Raw genomic sequence first — 13930 nt, 5'->3', positions numbered from 1 at the left:
CCGTCTTCTTTTCTTGTCGGACCGTGGGCCAACAACCCAATTGTTATGTTTTGTAAATTCAGCAATAAAGGCTTTATTTATTAAGCTTGAAATTGAACACTATTGCGTGTTAACTTGCAGGACTGGTGGGAGGAGACGATATTCTATTTCAGTTGGATACCGCGCGCGTTTTTAGCGATATTGATAGCAGTAGAAGAGGAGGTGTATGCGCGGATCGCGAGGTGGCTTAACGACAAAGGTATTTTTTTATTTTTTTTATTTTTTTATTCAGATACAAGTTAGCCCTTGACTGCAATCTCACCTGGTGGTAAGTGATGATGCAGTCTAAGATGATAGCGAGCTAACCTGGAAGGGGTATGGCAGTTTTTATTAAAACCATACCCCTTTGGTTTCTACACGGCATCGTACCGGAACGCTTAAGGTTCGTACGCACCTGAGCGGCGCGGCGCGGCGCTTCAGCGAGCTGCACGTCGCGGCACAGAGCGTCAAAATATCATTTCTATCATTTTGTATGGCGCATATCGCACTAGAGCGGCGCTGCACAGCGCTTCACCGCGCGTTGCCGCGCGGCACGGCTGGAGAGAATATTTTGAAGCGCAGCGAAGCGACGCGCAGTGCAGTGACGCTAGTGCGACATACCCAGCGGCGCGACACGGCGCTTCGCGCTCGTACGCGAACGGGTATAAAAGTGACGCGCAAGTGACGCGAGGTGCCGCGTACTGAAGTTGTAGTGCGGTAGGCACCGTCGAGCGGCCTGAGGTGACGCGTTCTGCAGTCGGACTGAAGCGCCGCGCCGCGCCGCTCCGGTGCGTACGAACCTTTAATCGCTTGGCGATATTTGATATTACTTTTACCACTATGTGTAGTGTTAACACTTAAATACAATACTAGGTACTTTTTTACTAACTTAATTTTAAATACATATTAAAAAAAACGGCCAAGTGCGAGTCAGGCTCGCGCAACGAGTGTTCCGTACTACAGTCGTATTTTTTCGACATTTTGCAGAATAATTCAAAAACTATGATACATAAAAATAAATAAAAGTCTGTTTTAGAATGCACAGGTGATGACCTTTCATATGATACCCCACTTGATATAGTTATCTTACTTAGAAAATTGAAAAATACTAATTATTAGTTCATGACCACAATTTAATTTTTTTGTGTGATGTAACCACAAATTCACAGTTTTCAGATTTTTCCCCGAATGTCTATTTATTTTGTTTATTTGAAAGTAATCAAGTCAAAAATAAAATGTCAGCTATAAGATCTACCTACCTGCCAAATTTCATGATTCTAGGTCAACGGGAAGTACTCTGTAGGTTTCTTGACAGACCGAACAGACAGACAGACAATAAAGTGATCCTATAGGGGTTCCGTTTTTCCTTTTGAGGTACGGAACCCTAAAATTGCGGACTGGCAGGAATCGAACCCGCGTCGATAGCTGCAAAAAGTCGCTACTAAATGGCATTAACAGTCGCTTCAGTACTGAGTGAACATACATATCACTCGTCACTGGCAGCAAGCGTACCGTAGCTTAGTGGCCAGAGCGTCGGGCGCGATCCCAGGAGACGCGGGTTCGATTCCTGCCGTTCCGCAATTTTTGATATGTATTTAAAATTATTTAGAAATTCCTTGAAGTGTAGGTAAAACACTAAAACAATATAAGAATATAATTTTAAATAATTGTTTTTAATAATTTTCATCCCTTATTCGAATTTAAATACACTGTTCTAGTATAAAAGTACAGTTACAAAAAACATTCATGTAAATAATTTTGTTTTCTTTAGTCCACCCAATTTCTTGCAAGCACTGAACCCCTCCCCCCACTTTCTTTGTTTCCTATAGTGGTTACTTCTTAAATTACTCGTAGTGTCTATTTGTCCAGGAAAAGTTATAATCTGACATAATTGCCATAATATAAAAAAATATATAGTTATTTCTTTCACTCATAGTAATTCCGCTTTAATTTAATAATTGTAATAATAAATGTCTATTTGAAGGTAAAGACCCAATACAATGTCAAATACAATAGACTTAAAACTCAAATAAAATAAAATAAGTACAATAAGTGTAATTAGACTTAGATTAAGGACTATGGCATTGGATCTATTTCTATTTATGACCGAGTGTGATGTGTGGAGATTGTTTTACTAGCAACACTTACTATTGAAAAGTTTTGAATTTTTGCATGCGTCGTCAACCCTTATCTTCTAGAATCTATTTAGTTAATATTCCATAGCACATTTTACTTTAGAAATAATATAAATGTTTAGTCTAAATAGTTTTGTAATATTATAAAGATATAATAAATTTAGCAATAGTTAAGCTGGTTGCCCATTACAGCGAAAACCGCACGCGCCGTAAGTTATTTATTTTTTCGGTACTCAAAATAAATTATGACTAAAATGATTTTTTGTAATCAAATTTATTTATAGGGGTTTGGTCACAAAGTGAGCATGTCACCCCTGTAGAATCTAAACCGTATACAAAAATGTCTTACTCTCTACGCCTAATCCCACATAATACTAATTTGTACGGCATTCTTGAAAATATACTGCACGTGATCTAAATGCCTCGTTGGTCTATTAACTAGCTTATTCGGCTGCAAATCATGAGGTTCAAGTCCCGGGTGATGCCATAGATAGAACACAAAAATTGATATTTTCTGTCAAGAAACTCTCAGTAGTAGCACAAACTTGAGAAGTTGACGGTATACATCCCCGAAGCTTGAAAAATAGGTATAACCGTTGATCTTGTGCCTGATCTGTCTCCGGTCGTGCTAGATTGCCGTCCCATCGAGCTACTAGAGTGATGGAACTTTGAGTGTTCCTGTGCACACGCTTTTACACTACTATGTGTAACATAATTGGTTAGTCTTCGACCTCCATTCAAAAAATAAAAAATGAACGGGTTTCCTCTCAGAATTAGAAGGGCTTAGACTAGGTATAGTTCACCACGCTGGTCAAGTGCGGATTGACAGACCTCAACTTTGAGAATGTTATGGGGAACTCTCAGGCTTGCCGCTTGCAGGTTTCCTCCATTTCGAGAGAATACCATTTGCGTGCGTATGATTCGTTCAATGTGTGCTGTAATGTGCGATCAGTCTTAGACTATAGTAGTAGGTACTATCGAATTATTATTACATAGTAGGTAGGTAGTGGTATAATACTATAGCGCATATTATTTTCTCTTTACCGCTTACCAATCTGGAATGGACACGGAAAAAACCTACTATTTTTTGTAATGGTAACACCCAACTCCGTCCAATTAAAAACTACAGAAAACTATCGACTCGAGACAAAGTATGAAAACCATCTGATTCTCAAAATAGCATTGGTTTGTATTTGAAACGCTGAAAGACTAATGCCGTACTAAATACTAGAAAAGTTTAATCACGCTTTTGCTAGACTAAAAAGAGGTTAATAACTATAAGAGTTTGAATGTAAACTCTTATTAACGAACACAGCGTTTGCCGAAAATTGCACAGACTTAAATCGCTTGCATGACTGATGAGTGATGACTCTTTCTGTGCATGTTGCCGCGTTTTATTTTATTTGCTAGAAATTCGGAAATAATCCTTTTTTGCATTTTAGCGTCACCGCACTTTGTATGCGTTTTCGTAGGAATTCGACTCGTGCGAACACGTACGAACATACACGAACAATGCCGATCTCCCAAGTACAAGCGCTCAGACTGGGTGCGAGTTCCGACGTCCAAAAACAATCCGAACTTGTTGGCATTTTTAAATACTTTCGTGCCTTGAACATTAAAAATTGATTAACTTAGTTTACGGACGTAAAAATTTTTGGGATCAAGATGTGATCAAAAAAGATAATTATCTTGAAGATCTTCAAGATAATTATCTTTTTATACATATTTTTATATCTATCTATACAGATTATTCACCACACACCAAAGATTTCACAAAAACGATATCACCGGTAAACTGCTTATTTGACGCAGAAAAAAGTATTCAATATGCACACTCAATTCGTACGGCCAGTATTCATACGTTTACGTACGATACAAATTCGCATCCAAAGTGTGGTTAACCATTAGACTTTCCATTTTACATAATATTGTGTTAATCATTTTGACTAGTTTTAAGTGCAAACTAAAATTTTAATATGTAATCAATATTAAAAATAACCCGTGGAACACTATATTAAGTTCATTAAAATTACACTCTAATTAATATCCATTTAGTATAGGTACTTACTCGAAAGAAATCATGTTGGATTTCTCTGCGTAAGTAATCAATAAAATTGTGCTAAAGCATTTCAATCATATCTGTTCATGATCCACATACAGTCAAATATTATCACTTCACCTAATCACATTTACTTTATTTGCTGACATGATAGACTCAATGAGGCCAAGGTACACTTTTGCAAGGGGTTTTCATCAGCAAAACTATGCATTAATTTTAACTTACACTTTCTAGGAAGACTCCAATTAGACAAAATCCTTGTAAATGTGTACCTTCAAGCTGGGTATCCACTATGTTTACAAATCTGTATGTATCTGAGCTTCTAACTTCTCAAAACAAGAATTGTCTGCGAACATGGTTCCCTTTTCGAAATTAATTAACAATGTTAAGCCAAATGTACAAGTTGATTATTGTCAATCGTCTTTGATTGGCTCACATTTTCTTACCGTTTGCTTTATGATTTGACAGATCCGTCAAAATACGAATTGAATGAGTGCACCCGTAGACGTACGTTTTGTATGATGGCCACTTCGAATCGTGTTTTCACGAATGACGAAAAAGAACCGAATACGAATGAGTGAAAAAACGCCCTGAGGGGGGATTTATTTGTTTGCTTTATATAATACAGCGGCTCGATTGCGAATCGCCTGCATCAATCATTTAATGACTACATCAATGTCAAAATATGGTTTTCCTAGCACGGTTCATGGAGACGATAGTCCATAAAGGATCGATGTGGACAAAAATGTTTTGACAGTTCATTTACAGTATCGATAAACAGGTTCACGAACATAGTGGACACCCATCTTCACAAGTAGAATGCTTTCGATGTAAGAACACTGATGGCAATGTATAAAAGTTTTCAAAAGTCTCTTTTCAATTTCAGTTTCAATTCGTCAACTCGTTTATGAGTTTGTTCTACATTGCGTTTTATCTACAGGACATGGATAAGTTGAAAGAGGTAACACTTTGAGTTTTATTATATAGTTACTGTTCTGAAGCTGTGAATATCTCCAATTTAGAGCATTGTTCACGGATAAGATTAACCACAATTTTACTTGTATGAATGCTTGCGCAATGCAACCGATCCAAATTCTAGCGAATGCGAGCAATACGCAGGCAACATTTTTCGACACAAATGCACTGTAAAATCGACATCCAGGAATTTTCGTATCGGATGCACGTAGGAGCATTTCGGACTGTATTTTCTTAGATTCGGATCCGAGTGGTGCTCAAAGGGTCTCAAACCCATTTTTTTATATATCAGAATTGTTAAAAATATGAAATCAATTGGGCCTTTTAAAGTAATATGAAATAATATTTTCAGCAATTAGCCGTGTTGCTTATAACCAGACAGATAATTAGGAATGTCAAAGAATCTGCATTGCCATACCTAATCGAAAATCTGAGGTTGGCGAAAATTTGCTTCGACGTGTTTGGTGCGATTAGTCCTAGCAAAGGTGAGTTTTTTAGTTTGATTTTTTATTCACCAAAAATTGTGTGCTGGACTGGGTTCACACCTCGTAGTGTAGTTTTTATAGAATATAATAGAATAGAAACATATTTATTTGTTGATCGAACACAGTCATGTTAAACGCAATAAACATTAAACTACAAAAATCATGCCTTAAAATCTAACCTAACACACAGTCTCAAAAATGTGTCGTGCCAACGAAAAAGCCCGAACTCAATATGCAAATATTGGAGCAGAAATCTTTTATCCATATCGGACCGTTAAATGCAACATATATAACAAAACGATTGATAGATAAACATTATTTTCCGCGTTCTCTTCTCTGTCGGAGAGGAGATCCGTGCTCAGAAGTGAGCCAGCAATGGTTTAACAATGATGATACAAAATGTAATAAGAACTGTCTTATCCCCAAGTACCAACAGCAGCGCAGCTCTCAGATGGGTTCGAGAAGAAGACATCCTCGTCCGGAGATCCGCCGGAAATGCTGATAAACGGCGGGACAGAGAAAGACGACAGACGAAACTCGGACTCCCTCGTCGGACAGAAGGTCATACACCAGGCTGAACTAGAGTCGCAGTTGTTCAAGGTAAGTTTCTAGAATCTAGTTTTCCTAAGCTAACTGAATAAATAGAAAAAAACCTTGAAGAAATGCGGAAGCGACGAAACTCGGCATTTATAGAGATTCCGGTGTTTCTAGAGGGTATTTGAGTTTAGTATTTGGTATAGTTCTTCACGTAACCTTAGTTCGCAATAGTTTTTAAAAATCCCGTGGGAACTTTGATTTTCCGGAATAAAAAGTAGCATTTGTCACTCTCCAGATCTTAAACTATACCCATGCAAAAAATTACGTCAATCCATTGCTTCAATGCGACGTGATTGAAGGACAAACTTAGAAACCAATAAACCAACAAACAAACACACTTTCGCATTTATAATAAGAGTAGTGATAATGTCTAAACGCTAAAATATAATGTATTTCTTATTATTCTATAGCGAGAGTTAGCGTTGGAACTGCTATTTTAGAATCCCATTTCTGATGATCTAAATCTTTTAAATCGCTTTTCACGTTTTGGTCATGCATTTTTTTTTTCAAAATTTAAATTTTGTTCCAGTACGATGGAACGTTCGCGGAATACCTTGAGATGTTGACTCAACTGGGCCACGTGGTGTTATTCTCCGCCGCGTTTCCGCTCGCGGCGCTTTGCGCGTTGCTAAACAACGCGTGCGAAGTGCGCGCGGACGCTTTCAAGCTGTGCCATGTGGCGCAGAGGCCTTTTGGAGAGAGAGTCAGCAGTATTGGCAGTTGGCAGGTTAGTGTGAAACAGATATAACTCGATGATATTCCATAGCGCTATAAATCCCTTCTCGTTGGTGAATAAGACAGAAGATACAAAATGAACAAGTTTTAGAGCCGTGACTAAGTGAATCGCTTTAAGCAGTAGGTACTATTCATTTATATTGAACAGACCATTTATTTTGACCCTAGTCTTAAAATTTATTTGGATAAATTCGCGAACCAGTAGTAATAACCCGCCGCTTCGCTCTGTCTCAAGACAGAGACGCTGTCACGTGGCGGAGTGTGCCACCTACTACTTACTACTGTTCCTCACAGATTCGAGTTTTTTTTTATCAAAAAAAATCGACTGCTCCGAAACACCTACATGCGGCAAATGAATAAATAGAAACCGTATCACTTCCCAAACAATGAACAAATTAAGACCCGAAAAGGCATTAAGAAGACATTTGCTCGTCAAACTAAAAGTAGGTTTCACATAAACTGAATTACAGATCATCACTTTTCTATACAGCATGCGATGGAGGCTATGGTAGCGGTGGCGGTGTTGGTAAACTGCGCTCTCATAGGGCTGTCGGGCCCCGTGCATAGACTGTTGCCCGACGCGACGCCCGCGCAAACGATACTCGTCATTGTTGCCTTAGAGGTAAAGCTCATTTTATATTGTGGTGTAACTCCCTCGTTGCTCCAGTTGCTAGTAGTGGTGGGCTTGTTTCCTGAACCAAAAGAGGATCTCTTGGGGATGATGACCAAGAGATCCGCGTCTGCGGATTTAGATTTTCAAAAATCCTTTGGTAACACTTTGATATTCCAGCATAAGAAGTAGCCTGTGTTAATTCAGGGTATTTAAGCTACCTCCTTTCCAAATCAGTTCAGTCATAGTGGCGTGAAGGAGTAACACACATACAAACTTTTGAATAGAATAGAATAGAATGTTTTTTTATTCATGTAAACTTTTTAAAAGTGCTTATGAATAGTCAGGTAGTTTTAATTTACCACTGGTTCGGAATGCCGTTCCTACCGAGAAGAACCAGCAAGAAACTCGGCGGTTGCTCTTTTTAAATTTTTCAATTTACAATGTTATTATACCGTACTATACAAGCCATTGCAGCCCCGTGCATTGCTGGAGCGAGTCAAATCCAAGCTTTTTTATCGTTTACATAGTCTGCGACTTTCACATCACTACCCATATGACAAATGCAAAAGTTTGTTAGTTTTTCCTTCAATCGTTACGCAACGGGACAATGGATTGACGTGAGTTTTTGCATGGGTTTGGTCGAAAATTTAGAGAGGACATAGGCTACCTTTTATCTTGGTAAATGAAAGATAGTTTATAATAATATTAAGATTTATGGACATCGATTTTTTCCCCAGCATGTAGTGCTGGTTATAGTGCTGTGCTTGCGCATCGCCATACCAGAGATCCCGGCCTGGCTGGCCACGGAGATGGCCAAGGTGGAGTTCCAGAGACGGGAGGCCATCAAGAATGCGCACGCGCCGCTCTTGGTAAGTTATTGGCCCCGACTCGAATGTCCTATGAAATGGAAATATTTGTCCAAGTTCAATGTGTAGTTTTTATAAATAAAAGCGGTGATAGCCTATAGTCGACGCCTTTTAAACTGAGTCGTCGAGTTATCTGTCTGTTCCGTTCGCACTTACAGGTCGTAGGTAAGTGCGAGCGAAACAGACAGGCTTTAATTAATTAATTAATTAATTAATGGATAGATGTATATGGATTCAAGGTTCATATATGAATACGTCGTTTCCAGTCGGAAGGCACAAGTTCGGACGACGTGCGCTTGTCTTGCCTCGTGACGCCGCGCACGGGCACGCCCACCACGCCCAAACAGAACGACAAGCCCGTGGAGAAGAAACGCATCAACATCGGCAAGATTCCCGAGATCCCGCCCTTCAGGTAACCTCGCTCGTGTGTCTTAGAGCCGTACTCAGAGTCGCTTAATTGTTACTTAAGATTGAGTTAAACGAGCCAGAGCTATATGTTATCTCTCACATAAATCTGTCTCGTTTTAACTCAATCTTAAGTAACGATAAGCGACTCTGAGTGCGGCGGTTAGCTTCCCTGATGAATACAGCCCTCGGCAATCTTTAAGGGCTTTCGAGACGGTCAAGTGGCTTGGAGTCACGCTTTTCGCTTGAGCCAAGCATTTTTTTAAAGTCCTCCTTTTTTTGAAGTCGGTTAAAAAAAGCTGAGTCTCTCTCTCTACTCCACTCTATAAGTGTGCGTTCCACCTAATGTGCTACTTTTTTAGGAAACTGTAATGCCAATCAAAACTAATTAATTGGATGTAATCTTCAATAGATGACATTATTTTCATATTTTTATTTCTTTATTTAAAAAACTGTCTTTCAATATTTGATGAGAATTTCTAAATATAAATACTTACTTAATTTATCAAAAATATATACTTAGAAATGTCGTCCAAGTTAGGATTAACACAATAATATGTTATATATAATATGAAAAGAGTATGATATACAAGTTGTCAAATCTCGCCATTTACCCATTCATTCAAAATTATAGATTCAAACTGTTCGCACATTACGAGACGAACCGCAGTGGATCAGTGATATCAAAATTGGTAGCTAAAATTTGTCACTAACTACGGCTCGTCTGTAATGTGCGAACAGCATTATGCCAATTCCAAATGTTAATTTGTTCACTTGAAAACTTACACTCCGGGCTCTGGTAGGGTTTTTTTCAGGTAAATTCATATTAGATTTTGAATATGATTTATCAATATCTCTGGTGAATGGTAGTTCATACATTTTAGACGTCATGTCATGTGATTACAAACAATAAGGGCTGGCGACAGAGACTGGAAACGCATACAGATGCACCGGGAATTAGGGGGCCCCCATGTTATATAGAGTTGAATAAATGTTTTAGTATTTGTTCAGCTTTGAACCATTTATTTACATACTAGCTGACGCCCGCGACTTCGTCCGCTTGGATTTAGGTTTTTTAAAAATCCCGTGGAAACTCTTTAGTTTTCCGGGATAAAAAGTACCCTATGTCCTTCCCTATGATGCAAGATAGCGCTGTACCAAATTTCGTCAAAATCGGTTGAACGGATGGGCCGTGAAAGGCTAGCAGACAGAAAGACAGACGGACAGACAGACACACTTTCGCATTTATAATTATAATTAATTAGTATGGATATTTTGTGAATTTAAAGTAATTTATTAGCATTAATTCAGAAGTTATAATTCTCTAAAGCACGGCTGGACAACTGACGGACAACTGGAAATTCAACCAAGTAGACACCTGTCTTTGCTTGGTTCACGACACTCGTTATTTGGTTTGTGTGCAATAAAGTTTTCTATCTATCTCCTTTCAGTCATGCGTTTCAGCCATTAGTTTCGGAGTCAATATTGTTTCCACCGTTTTGTAAGCTTTGCTCCACAGTTCACATTACCTACTTATTATCTTACAATTTTTGATAAAATAAAAACTGGTTGTGGTTGTATTGGACCACAAAAACTCTGTCGCCGGCCCTTTATAGTATCAGTGCTCATGTATTTCAAATTAGTTTTATTTTTTGTTTTCAGTTAATTTGACACAAGTATTATGCCTGGATGGGTGTGTAGTTATACATTATATTAAGATTACGTCTCATTCCAATTTATCAGTATTTTTTATACTAAAGTGCTTATTTATTTACATTGTTGTGTTGTGATTCTGTTTTATTTTGCAAATAAAATTTATCTCTCTATAAATTTGTAGTTTCTTTTCTCTTGGATATCTATACCTAAAAATAAAAGTATAAACAGTGTAAAATAAATGTTGAATTATATGTAACTGTTGTAAATAGTTTATAAAGATTGAATAAACTCAGAAAGGTAAAAAAATCTTTTGACTAAAATTTTGGCTTTGCTTTAACTTGCTGTGTATACCCTGCCCTAACAAATTAATACATTTTTTTACTGATCACGTGATCCCTAATCTTTGAGGTAAGTACGCACTGCCAGATATCACCGCGCGGTTTTTCTTACATTATGTCGCAGAATTTTGCGGAAAAAATCGCGTGGTGAAATATTGCATTGCGGATTTACCCTTACTGTTCTTCAACACTTAAATTAATATGTATTAATCCAAAATAAACATCTAAAACTATTTATTATTCTTCTTTCACTCTAAAACTGTAATCGAATATTAAAGGGATATCACTTGTAGAAAACTTGTACCTACCTACTTAACTATTTAAAAACATAATTATTACGTTTTCTAGAGATAAAAGTTTTTTCTGCATAGTCAGCAAAATCGCCCTTGGAAAAAGAAAAGACAGTGTGGCTAATTCCATTGTACACAATCTCTAAACTAAACTAAAATGGCACGTCCAAATCTATTGCTATCCCTTTCATAATGTTGCTTGAGGAAAAGGATAGCATTAGATTTAGATCTGTTAATTTAGTTTAGTTTAGAGATTGTGTACTAGAGAATCGGCCCCATTATTCTGACTTTTTGACCATGAAAAACATTGGAAAAACATTATTATTTTCAGGCTGCCCTTTTTTACTTTCTAAATTATTTGTTATACTTGTACCTATGTGCCGTGATTCAAATTTTACATGATAATTTGAGTTTTAACCAAAAGTCCTGCAACTTTTGATAACTATCCGTTCATTGCACTTTCTTACCTGTTTTACATTTTATAAAGTTGCTTCACCCATCTTCAATTTTGCTTGCGTTCCGACCATCCTGTATATTATACAGGATGTTTCAAATTGCATTTTTCAGGGCCAAAGCAGCATCTATAACGGAGCCAGCGGTCACTACGGGCTCTCTACAGTTACTACAGGATGTGAGCCCGACGAAACCTATACGACGCAAGGTACTCGTAAGTATTGAATGCCTAAAACACTCTGTTATGGTCCGTACAAAATGACTTCTCACGCGCCATTTTAACTCTGGGTCAACTGTCATGTTAATAGTACTCTTGACGTTTAAAGTAAGGACTAAAATCGTACTTTTGACATGACAATGGTAATGAGCACATCTAAATTTTAGAGTATTCACATCCTCTTCTTATTAATGTAATAAGAAAAAGACAGCTATACAGTTTGACAGTTTTAAATATTTAAGCAAGCCTATTGTTTAAATTTGTAGCGTGCACTAAAATTTAGGGTCTTTAAATATAAAATTCATGTTCTGTCCTTTCTTAGCAATATTAAAGAGAAAAGTGCAGATACTCTAAATTTAGAGAAAGACAACAGAATCGCAAAACAAAGGTAAAATGGCGCATGAAAAGTCATTTTGTACGCATAATATCAGTTACCATCAGTATTATGTATGACATACGAGTACATCCCATTCCAAAGTCGTTTCATTAACATTCTACATAATATTATAATAATATTTTTATGTTTCCCAGAATTTAGTATTAATATTATTTAGGTATGATTTTAAAAGGTCCTTCAGCAGTTGGTTTTGAATTTTTTACAATTCATATTTGGTGCCCCGATTTGTGTCAAATAATAAAATCTGGATTTCTAAATTTATTGATTTTTGTATTCATAGTTTCACTAAGGCTGGTTTATTTTACGCCATACACGATCAGGGAAATGCTGCGGCTTAAGGCGAGATGGGATCTAAGATGCGTTGCGGGCGACTGACGGGATACGCCCGAACGCAAATTTGTTGCATGCTTTTTATAAATATTTATATTTAAAATTCTGTGTGCTCTGTTACCATAAAATAATACCGTAATCCCTTTAAACATCCGATATGTGACTCAACACCGCTTTTGGGGCGCATTTCGCCTTAAGCCTTAAATAGACCGAGTATAGCAGGAACTAAAACATTTCAGTTTAACCGATAGAAAGTCCAATACTGGACAAAGATCTCTTGCAAGTATCTCAACAGTACACCTGTTGTGCTTACTGCTTGTGTTCAGCAACTCCCAGCTATTTGCTTGAATCGTCCGTTCATCTAGTTGGGAGTCTACCAATGCTGCATTTTCTATTATAGATTGCCGTCCGACCTTGGGTGCCCAAAGTCACCGGTTGTTCGAGCTATGTGATCTGCTCAATATCGATTCAGCTTCGCGACTTGTTATGCTATGTCACTAATTCTGGTTCCATAATGAATCTCCTCATCTCTGATTGATAACTACTAATACGTCATAAAAGATCTCTAATGCAATTCATTGAAACGCCCACTACTAAGAACGGTAATGCGAATTTTCAAACGTGAAATCTTTGACAATATATATAGAGAACGCTCAGGCATTCAGGTTTCGTCGCGATGTTTTCTTTCACCGTTAAAGCAAGTGATATTTAATTGCTTAAAAGTTAAAACGCACATAACTCCCAAAGAAAACTGGACCCCTCGAATTAGAGGCTGAAATTTTAACTACCAGGGTATCATTGCCCAGGCATATTATGTGTCTGGTGTAAAATAAATCATGCTAAAATGTGCTTTGAGATTGGAGAAAAGGGTTCAAAAATGTATGACTAGGAGGGCACGGCCGGCGCGCCGCTGTCGTTGCTCGGCGTGCGCGGGCTGAGGGACGAGCCGCTGCACCGCTCCGCGCACTGCATCCCGCACCCCGCGCAGCACAAACCCCTCATTAACCCCACCCTGCAGGTCAGTGCTCGACCACAGTGCAAACGATGTCACATTCATCATGCGATGCAACAACAACCACCACTGCCACTTTTGTAAGTTACGCCGTTGTACCTGCGCAGAGAGCTTATTTTAGAATGGCGCGAAAATATCTCAGCCAACATTGTCGCGCGTCTGTCTGCTATTGATGGTTGCCTGCGTGCCATATTTTATACACGCGAATTATTAACGACATACCACGAGCCTCTGTTGTTCCTGCTTAGAATCTTAACGTGAAGCAATAAGGTCTATATTATTTCATTTGTGTACATTCGGTTTTAGTCGGCGTTAGATTGCGTTTTTCTGATGCGATTTGTAAAAGTGT

At 38.0% G+C, this 13930-nt stretch overlaps 1 protein-coding gene across 6 annotated transcripts in view; it reads left to right on the top strand.

Annotated features, from left to right (window-relative positions):
- Nucleotides 1-13930, top strand: part of LOC117984072 (anoctamin-8-like) — a 31295-nt gene that overhangs the window by 14942 nt on the left and 2423 nt on the right. The window contains exons 11-21 of one of the 6 annotated variants that reach the window (XM_034970721.2): nucleotides 121-238; nucleotides 3283-3338; nucleotides 5099-5173; nucleotides 5540-5672; nucleotides 6100-6272; nucleotides 6799-6996; nucleotides 7495-7626; nucleotides 8355-8486; nucleotides 8750-8895; nucleotides 11740-11833; nucleotides 13459-13587. In XM_034970721.2, coding sequence (XP_034826612.1) covers nucleotides 121-238; nucleotides 3283-3338; nucleotides 5099-5173; nucleotides 5540-5672; nucleotides 6100-6272; nucleotides 6799-6996; nucleotides 7495-7626; nucleotides 8355-8486; nucleotides 8750-8895; nucleotides 11740-11833; nucleotides 13459-13587 — 1386 coding nt within the window. Of the gene's footprint in view, nucleotides 1-120; nucleotides 239-3282; nucleotides 3339-5098; nucleotides 5174-5539; nucleotides 5673-6099; nucleotides 6273-6798; nucleotides 6997-7494; nucleotides 7627-8354; nucleotides 8487-8749; nucleotides 8908-10550; nucleotides 10719-11739; nucleotides 11840-13458; nucleotides 13588-13930 lie in introns of those variants that run through there. The other 5 variants (XM_069499956.1, XM_069499958.1, XM_069499957.1 and 2 more) reach the window with 5 other exon arrangements.

Source organism: Maniola hyperantus, chromosome 7, assembly GCF_902806685.2.
Source record: "Maniola hyperantus chromosome 7, iAphHyp1.2, whole genome shotgun sequence".
NCBI classification, from domain to species: domain Eukaryota; kingdom Metazoa; phylum Arthropoda; class Insecta; order Lepidoptera; family Nymphalidae; genus Maniola; species Maniola hyperantus.
This window is presented reverse-complemented; position numbering and strand designations above follow the sequence as displayed.